Raw genomic sequence first — 9,645 nt, 5'->3', positions numbered from 1 at the left:
TATTGCATTGACGATTTCAACCCCAGCAATCTTACTCCTGTTGGTGCTTTTACTTAAAAAAGCAGCATCAGAATCTTACTCCATTCCGCTGGGGAAAAAGAGGAAGCGTATAGGTTGTCCGCAGCAGCTGCGCCGGCGTGCAGCCTACAGTAGCAGAGTAGGGTGGCAAGTTTTCTATTCCACGGGCTAGCACGTCAATGATTTCGTCCTGGAACGGGCGGATCTCGCCAAAGATGGAGGCGACGGGTCTCGTCCAGCGGCGCTGCATGCCTGCCCTCTTTACTCTTTACCTCACGTCTGCCTGCCGCTGCCGTCGATTAGATGGATCGGTCAGGGGAGGGGCTTCGTACGTGCGGCCGGCTTTGGGGCAAAGCCATTGCGCCGTGCTGTACTGCGTACTGGCCGGTGTCGCGCTCCCGTGCATAGTGGATCGTCTTGTCGACTGTCTTCCTAGGATTCGTTTTGGGTGACACCGCGGCGATCGAGTTGCCTGGGAAGAAAGGGTGTGTTCGGTTTCAGAAGTAATTGGAATGAAACATAATCATTCCGTACCTAGAGTCAATTTTCGTGTTTAATTGTGAAATGAAACGGAGTGGTTTCTCGAAAGGAAATACTTTCTTTATATGCAAAATATGGTGAAACAACTATTAATTAGCCGCTGTTAATCACGAAGCACTTCACTAATCCAACTGGAAAATAATTAACCGTTGTTACTTACGATTTTAAGATTAAGAAAAGCATTAGCCACCGTTAATTATAATTTTGAGACAAAAAAAATTAAAGTTTAACCTCATTATGTTCTGCTCTTCAATTCCCACAACTGAACAAAAAATTATGTTAATTATGATTTTAAGATTAAAAAAGCTACTAGGGGTTGTTAAATATGATTTTAAGATTAAAAAGACCATTTCCATTGTTAATTATGATTTTGAGACAAAATATTAGTTTAACCTTATTTTGTTCTGCTCTTCAATTTCCCCAACCGAAAAAATGATACTATTCCGTTCCTTCTTTTTGTGTAAACCAAATGCGGGGATGCAGCCATTTCAATCCTCCTGAACGAAATCATTGCATTTCATTCTACGCTGTTCTAGAACCAAACACACATCGAAAGAGACGTTAGTGGGAATGGGAACTAGAGGCTATACCGCTGAAGTATCACGAACCACTTCACTAATCCAATTGGAAAATAATTAGCAGTTGTTACTTACGATTTTGAGATTAAAAAAGATATTTGCCACTCTTAATTTTGATTTCGAGACAAAAAATTAAAGTTTAACCTCATTATGTCCTGCTCTTCAATTCCCCCAACTGAACAAAAAATGATGTTAATTTTAAGATTAAAAAGCCATTATAGTTGTTAATTATGATTTTAAGATTAAAAAGACCATTTCCCATTGTTAATTATGATCTTGAGACAAAAATATTAGTTTAACCTTATTTTGTTCTGCTCTCCAATTCCCCAACCGAACCAAAAATGTTACGGAGTACTATTTCGTTCTTTCTTTTTGTGTAAACTAAATACACGAACGAAACCATTCCATTTATTTGAAATGAAACCATTGCATTCAATTCCACAACTTCAACCGAACACACCGAAAGGGACATGGTGGAAACGGGAACTAGAGGTTGTACTCCCTCTGTTCATAAATAAGTGTATATGCGGGTTTTCCAAGATAAATTATGAAGTGGAGTAAAAAAATACATTGAGAACATGAATGTCTCCTCCTTAATTTTTTCACCTCCAATAAGCTAAGTGCATTTACAAAACAAGAAGAATATATGTTTAATATTATTGGGTTTGATTTTCGCGCGATGAGAGAGAAACAATTAAACTACATTGAATTGAAAAGATATGAGTACACTTTTTTATGGATAAATTTAGAACTAGATGTCCACTTATTTGAGGATGCAGGGAGTACGGCTAAAGTATCTGCAATGGCCGTGGCAACTGGGCCGGTAAATTAGTAAAACCAAAGTGTCCCCTCTCAGGCTCGGACTCACCTCCAAGCTGCCATTAAACCGCCTTCTATTCACACTGAAGCAGTGAAAAACAGCACCGCTGTCAACAGTGACCACACGTACCGTACCAGTACATGCCATACCTCTCCCGCAAGTCCCCAACCTGGATGCTGAGCTACTGCAAACACTGTACACAAACATCGAGCGTCGAGCGAGACAGACAGCACGAGGAGAGGAAGCTGGTGACGCAGGGCATGATGCCGCAATAGTCAGGTCAGAGAGTCCCAGGAAGAAGAGGAAGAAAAAGCAACCAGCCAGCAGCAGGCAGCAGGGGAAGGGGGAGCACAGCACAGCTCGCCGCGCAACCCAAGATAGCCAAGAAACCGTACTCCACCATGGAAGAAGCTGAGCCAGCCGCAGCAGCGGCGCTGCCGGCAGAATGTGGCATCGGCGGGGAGCAGCCAGGCGCCGCGGGGACCCCGAATCGGCCGCGCGAGCCGCCGGAGGAGGACGCCGCCGCCAGCACCCCGGCGACGCTGCGGCGGGGGCTGGCGGCGGCGCGGGCGCGGCGGAGGGCGGGCGTCGTCACGCCCTCGCCCTCCTGGAAGCTGGACGCGTCGCCGCCGCGGGGGCCGGACGAGTCGCCGGGGGACGCGGCGGCGGCGGGGAGGAGGAGCTCGTCGGGCGCGTCGGCGCGCCAGCTGGGCGCCACCCTGTGGGAGATCCAGGACGTCGTGCGGGCCGCCGGCGCCGGCCGCCGGATCCGCAGGCGCGCGCGGAGGGGGCTCGCCGCGTCCCCATCCCACGGCGACGTGGATCGGGTGAGAACTCGGCGACCTTTCTGCTTTCTCCTTTCCCGGTCAACGTGGTGACGTTAGTAGTAGTCAGTTGCGGTCTGTTATTTTCCTTTCCAGCTTTTTCGCTGCCAACTCCAGCATCGCGTCATGCAATCGACGTTGCTGTCTCTGAATTTTCAGTGCCAACTTTGCTCCGCTCTTCAGTTTACTCCCTACTTGCTAGCAGTTATCTTTTCTGCGACAGCAACGCTAATGGCAATGATCTCTTCAGCATCATAAGCTCCCTAGGATTTCAATTTACGCATAGGAAGATCCAAAGCGCAATCTGCCCTTTTATTTCCGGTTCTTTGCGAGGCCGGCAGAGATAAAATCCTACACTCCACTACTTCTGCTCACCGTTGTATCGATTAGCCTGGCTCTGAGATTGATTTTCTAACCCATTCCTGTAGCTTGGGTATGCTGTGTCGATCCTTTGTGTTCCCCACTTATGCTTTACTACTGAACTATCAAAAAAGTCAACAAGACAACAAGTAATGTGCAATAAACACACATTCCAGTGCTGGCATATAGCCTATACTTGTACCCTCCTTTCAATTGAAGGTTAGCTCGTACATCTTTTAACACATGTACATGGTAGAGTATACAGCTTTACCTGTTTATTAGTGTTATATGTGGTCCCTTATCCTTCACGCGTTTGCTACTTGGTGAAAACAATGTCCTAAAATTCTCCACTGAGCAGTTGCAGCAGTACAACTTTTTTCGGTGACGGAACAAAATTTGAACTACGTTTTTGTGGGTGGATTTGGAGTGTTCTTTGCACATGGAACCTGCAACTAAAACCTAGTAGCCGAAGTTTTAAATAGCTGCCTATAGCCTTTTGGGAGACCTCCCGCTACGGCTTGGTCATTTATAGGCTAAATGAGAAAAATCGCTGATAGACGGCTGTAGCCCTAATTAGCCCCTAATTTAGCCGCTTAACTTCCTGTTTTTTGAATTTCTCTTCTCCTTTTTATTTCCGGTTCTTTTAATTTCTGTTCAATCTGATTCTATTAAACTTGTGACATGAACAATTGAATACTTGTTTGCGTTGAATAGTTGAATGAGTTATAGCTGGAATCATGTTTGAGTCATAGTTTTCCTTTTCTTTTTGGCATGGTATGACTGAACTTTCTCCTGTTTCTAAAAAGCGCTAAATGGATTAGCCCGCTATAGCTGCCCAATAGCCTTTATTAGCTGCTGAAAGTGCCGCCGCTAAATGAAACAACCCGCTAGTTTTAAACTATGATAGTAGCACTATTAGTTGGAAGTGCATTATTATTGAAAGTAGTAATTCACCCGTATATGGTAGTACAAGTTTTTCATTTACTTCCGTTGCACATGAAAAAGTCAGGTACTGCAAACTTAGGCTTTACTTTGAACTCAAAAGAATGTATGACTTCAGTTTATAATAGTTTCAACTGACCCAAAGGATAAAAAGAAATTAGTATCTTCAGTTAGCTCTTACTTAGTTTATACTATGCGTATATGTTTTTTCAATCGTGCCCAACTGTATGCCATGTTTTGGAGACAATGCTATAGCTCAATGATCTTATAAATGTTTTCACTACTTTATATGAAGTTCGTGTTGCTCTCTCAAGTTAGTACTTGTTTGTCATATTTTTATTTAACATTCACTCATAGATCCGTTTACCATGATAGACCACATATGAAATTCGTGTTGCTTAATCAAGCTAGTACTTCTTTGCCATTGCTTATTTGATACTCCCTCATAGATCAGTACTTCCTGCTTGAACACATATATATCAATATAAGCCATGGTATTATCCATATCATAAATACTACCTCGGAGGAAATTTTCTTCAGGATCTAAGTTCTTTTGTTTGGTTTTGTGAATTTGGTTGGTTATTTATTTTGGTCATGCAAAAGCCAAGGAAAAGACATATAGAAGATTAAAGGAAAAAACCTCTAAGCGATCAATCACAAATCTTAGTAGGCAAATATTTCTAGAAGCCCTACTTACACTTAGTTCTGTGAAATGGATTGTAAATTTATACCTGACATTTCACTAGCATGGTTGATGACTGCGATAATTGTTTATCTTTTTCTTGATGTACACTTAGCAATTCAGGTTCTAAAGGTATAAGAATATCTTGTATCCACTGGGATCTTTTCCATTTGACAATTATACTTTGGAGCACGAAAAATATTCTTTTCTCCTTCGGAATATAATTTTAATGTTTCTACACTACGTAATCACTCCACTATATCTGGGAATACATACCTGTACCTTATCTTTTTCTAAATTTCATTTCCCTGACAAAAGGTAAACTCCCAGCTTCTATCAGATAAATGAAAATATTACAAGGTATGAAGGCATGCATAAGCATATGGAGAAAGTGTCACAATAGTAAGATGGGGAGCATAATAACTATGTGGTGACAATGAGAATATACAAAATAAGGGTGTAAACGTAGAGAAGCTGCGAGCTTGTAGTCTAAGACGGGCACATGCCAATAAGCTTACAGGTTTTACTATGTTGCTTATGTACACATCTTTCTTTCGAAGTCATAAAGCCACATTTCTCTATGAATATACGCACCAAAAGGCTTCAACCCTCCACGGTGCAAACGTTTTAGGATTTTATTATGGAAGCATGCTTTGTTCCTGTTTTCCAGGTTACCCTGAACAATGTCGCTACACATGCCAGGCAACAACATTATCAGTATGTCTGGTACTCATGGAGCACATTGCATCTGTTTGTTTGGTACAATGTTGTATGATCATTCTCTGTTTTCAGATAGTTTTCTGAAGAGAATGTTTGCTAGCAGTGCCATGATCCAGTGATTTTAGATTTACCAGACTCATCCATACTGTCTTCCATATGCCCCTAACTAGAATATCATGAAATTTACATTTGACTGATGCTTCCTGAACTTGTAGTTGAAGGGAATAATGTTTTTCTTGTGGAGGTGCCAAAACTTAAGGTCTTTTTTTTTTGTTCCGAAAGCCATGCATTTTGAACTTTCTTAATGTAATTCTAATGGATAGAGTCATGCTTTCTGCTGGACGTTTCACAGCTTAGTGTTTTGTTGTTTTACAAAGCCATGAATTCTGAATTCCATAACTTCTTTTGTCTTGCATTTCAGCCACATATTTCAGGTGGCTGTGGTGGGGATTGTTCAACACTATTGATGGAACATGAAAATTTACATGAAGATAGATCTCATTCAAGGCAGTCTCTTTCTCCTGCAAGTTACACTAGCTCAATCGGGGTATGCACATACATTTCCTCCCTTTTACTCAGTCTTGGTAGTTTTAGTGTTTTACTTGGTGTATCATTGTGGAATCAAGTGTAGCATTTGAATCTGTACAAGAATGATTGGTATACTATCATGTTTGTTGAGTATTATGTTTTATTATCTATAGACTGGGATGCCAACATTTCTCTGTAGTCTTCTTCAGTGGGATTCATATCTAGCCTACCCCAACTTGCTTGGGACAAAAGGATTTGATGTTGTTGTTGCTGTTGCTCCTTTAGCCTAATCTATGTGAGAGTGTGCATGCTACTGGAATGCTATTTTCTAGGAATCTATTTATAATTATATGCTTGTTTTTTCTGACATCAGCGAGGCCATGCAGTGTTAGTAGTTTAGTATCTTGCCGCTATAAATACTATTTGGAGGAAATCTGTTTTTTAAAATTGTATTTGTTTGTTTCCTCATTAAACAGGCAGCTACCATAAACCTTGTCAGTCCTACTCGGTCACTGAATCTACGGGATAGATACAGGGATGCAGGTTGCAATCTTAAAACATCAACAGAGCTATTGAAAGTTCTGAATCGCATTTGGAGCTTGGAAGAACAGCACGCAATTGATGTGTCAGCAGTTAAGGGATTGAAATTGGAGTTGCAGAATACACAAGCTCGTGTTCAAGAGCTTGCGCAAGAGAGGCAGCGATATCGCTATCAAGTCGACTCTCTGGCCAGGCAAGTCGCTGACGACAAAATTGCTCGGAAAAGTAAGGAACAAGAGAAGGTTCAAGCAACCCTTCGTTCACTGCAAGAGGAACTTGAAGCTGAGAGACAACTGAGGAAACATTCCGAGAGTCTCCATAGGAAGCTAGGCAAAGAGCTATCTGCGATGAAACCGGCATTTCTCAAGGCTGTGAAGGAGCTGGAGAAAGAGCAGAAAGCAACTCGCCTGTTGGAAGATCTTTGCGATGAGTTTGCCCTGGGAATCAGAAACTACGAAGAGGAAGTCAGGGTGTTAAAGCAAAGGCATGCAAAGGAGTATGAACACAAGACTGATAAGTTGGTGGTTCATATTTCAGAAGCATGGCTTGATGAGCGAATACAGATGCAAAATGCTGATGCCAGGGGAGATTCAGAAGGGAAAATCTCAATCACGGAGAGGTTGAGCAGCGAAATACGGAGTTTTCTTCATGGTAGAAGATCAAGCAACTTACATGGTGCTAACAAACATACTGGTAATGAAAAGGGAGATGCAAGCTTGTGCCGACAGTCCATTGAATCTCTGCATTTAAATGGAGCCACTAGTGCTCCTCGGTTAGCTGAAGATGATGATGAAAATTCTGTTGCTAGTGACTTGCATTGCTTTGAACTGAACATGCATGGAAGTGCCATGCTGAATCATGACCTTGCAGGAACTCGACGAACAGTCACAGGTTGCACATATTCACCAATGAGAAGATTGGACTTTTCCGATGGTGTATCTGTTGAGGGCTCAAGGACCTCGACTGCAAGACGTAGTTCAGAAAAGGACAAGGTAAAATTAAGCAGCAGAAAAGCACAGCTGAATGCTTCGACACCAGAAATCAGCTCTCGCAATGGTGACAAATATGATCCTATCGATGAACAGAATGAAACAGTTACAGCACAAGTTTCTAGACGATTGCATGATGACTTGTTGAAGATCAAATCAGGGGCTCCTCAACATGCATTTCTAGAGCGAAAATCCTATGATCGCCATCCCCCGACAAATCACTTTCGTGAACACGGCGATCTACACAATCTTCACAGTCCATCCTGGCAGCTTAAGAATGAACGTGCCACTACAGGTGATCTACGCAATCTGCACAGTCCAGCTCGTCAGCTGAAGAATCATCGATCATCATTAGATTATCAAATATCTGAATGTGCTACTATAGCTGATCTACACAATCTGCGCACTCCGTCTCAGCAGAAGAATCATCGCTCATCGTTAGGTCATGAAATATCTGAAGCCTCACCAACCCAATCTTTAGGCACCAAAGACAATACCCTCAAAGCAAAATTGCTGCAAGCAAGGTTAGAGGGGCAGCATGCCCGGATTAGGGCATCAGGGTGTCCCTTAATCAGCACAAGAAGGAAATGAGAACACTACCTGGCCACTCTCTAGTTCCGGCGGTGTAGTTTTCCTTGCAAGATGTCTGATTTAATAGCTATGGTTCCTTCTACTTGATGCACTATGTTTAGATGCACGCGAGGAAGAGTTTCCTTAAGTAGATTTGCATCCTCAGTTCCTAACGGCTATAACTGAACCACATTGAATGTAGAGATGGACTTTCAGTAATCACTTGTGTTATAATTTTGTATAGTATTACGCTCTTAGTATTGGTTTTAACGTGGTCATTCAAGGGGCGTCGTTGGGTCGCACCTATTTCACGGTGAACAGTTTAATCACTTCATGGAAAAGGGTAAACAACATCTGAACCTACTATTTTGTATATTTTGGACCGAATGACACAGCTGCCTCTTTGACCCTACTATTTTGTGTATTTTGGCGTCGTGGGTCCTTTGTGTATTTTTTGGACCGAATGACACAGCTGCCTCTTTGACCCTACTATTTTGTTGGATTTATACATATGTGACTAATGGTCTCACGCGTTTAAAATCAAATCACATGTCACAGTTTTATCGGACTAACGTGTGACCAACTCTTAGCAGCCTCACGTGTTCAAGCGAGACGCATAACACTACGTCATTCTCTTCTTCATTTGCTGGAACGCCTGTGCTCCGGTGTCCCCCCTCGTTCGAGAAATGGTGGTGTGAAACACATTGACGGTCCGGATTGCGCGATACCGGTTGGTTTGGATACGGTGGTCCCTGTATAAAGTTTGTACTTTGTATTATACGCATTGTACGGGATGGCGTGGCAAAGTAGAGGTGCTGACGTGTGATCTTGCGTGTCCGTTCCGGTAGCCTCCGTGTCCCTTGCGTGTCCCCTCCCAGTATAGAAAGGTCCCCCGCCGCATCGCCTTCTCCGTCCCCTTCCATTTCCCCCCAACCGCCCCCAAATTTGGCAAAGAGCAGAGGTGAGGAGAGAGACAGAAAACCCTAGCCCCATTCGACCACATCCATTGCCGGCGATGGAGAGGAAGGGTAGCAAGGCGGCGATGGAGAAGGAGGGGAGCAAGGCGGGGTCGGCGTCGTCGGCCGCGTTTGCGGTGCTGCATGCGGAGAATGCGGAAGCCGAGGCGTCGGCGACGGCCTCGGAGGCTGAGCTGCTGGTGAAGGAGCCGGAGGTGGAGGATCTGAAGGAGGGCGGCGCGCAGGGTTTGGTCGCGGCGGCAGATCCGTGGAAGTCGGAGGCGAAGCGGCGGTTGTCGCGGAAGGAGTGGCGGGAGCGGCGACGCCGGTGCTGGCGGATGATGTGGACCAGAAGGCGGAGGCTGAGGAAGGCGTCGCCGTCCGTGGGCCGGCGGATGCTGGGAAGGGGAAGGAAGAGGTGGTTGTGCGGGAGGCGGAGGTAAGCGCATGTTCATCCTCTTTTACGCCCCCCTCTTTTAATTTCATTTGCATGTGTGCTTAGTGTTCCTGAAATTTGTAGAATCTTGGTTTGCACTGCATCCGTGGGTCGAATATATGTAAATGTCTGGTCTGGGAGG

At 44.0% G+C, this 9,645-nt stretch overlaps 1 protein-coding gene across 2 annotated transcripts; it reads left to right on the top strand.

The window, feature by feature from the left end:
- The first annotated feature begins 2,731 nt into the window (after positions 1–2,731).
- LOC124683526 (uncharacterized protein At5g41620-like) lies at positions 2,732–8,343 on the top strand. Of its 2 annotated transcripts, XM_047218026.1 has the most exons (5): positions 2,732–2,783; positions 5,906–6,031; positions 6,489–7,767; positions 7,837–7,914; positions 8,002–8,343. In XM_047218026.1, the coding sequence occupies exons 2-5, from the start codon at positions 5,951–5,953 to the stop codon at positions 8,130–8,132; spliced, it is 1,569 nt and encodes a 522-aa protein (XP_047073982.1). In that variant the 5' UTR covers positions 2,732–2,783; positions 5,906–5,950; the 3' UTR covers positions 8,133–8,343. The 2 variants fall into 2 exon arrangements, with proteins under 2 accessions (XP_047073982.1, XP_047073981.1); XM_047218025.1 differs by having other exon boundaries at positions 6,489–8,343.
- The last annotated feature ends 1,302 nt before the right edge of the window (positions 8,344–9,645 follow it).

The sequence above is a fragment of the Lolium rigidum genome, chromosome 1 (assembly GCF_022539505.1).
Source record: "Lolium rigidum isolate FL_2022 chromosome 1, APGP_CSIRO_Lrig_0.1, whole genome shotgun sequence".
NCBI lineage: Eukaryota > Viridiplantae > Streptophyta > Magnoliopsida > Poales > Poaceae > Lolium > Lolium rigidum.
The sequence above is the reverse complement of the archived record's forward strand: the minus strand, read 5'-3'. Positions and strand labels throughout refer to the sequence as shown.

Coding starts and splice junctions, on each gene's coding strand:
- LOC124683526 (XM_047218025.1), top strand. CDS start 5,951: ATGGAACATGAAAATTTACATGAAGATAGATCTCATTCAAGGCAGTCT. Junction 6,032..6,488: donor GTTACACTAGCTCAATCGGG/GTATGCACATAC, acceptor CTCATTAAACAG/GCAGCTACCATAAACCTTGT.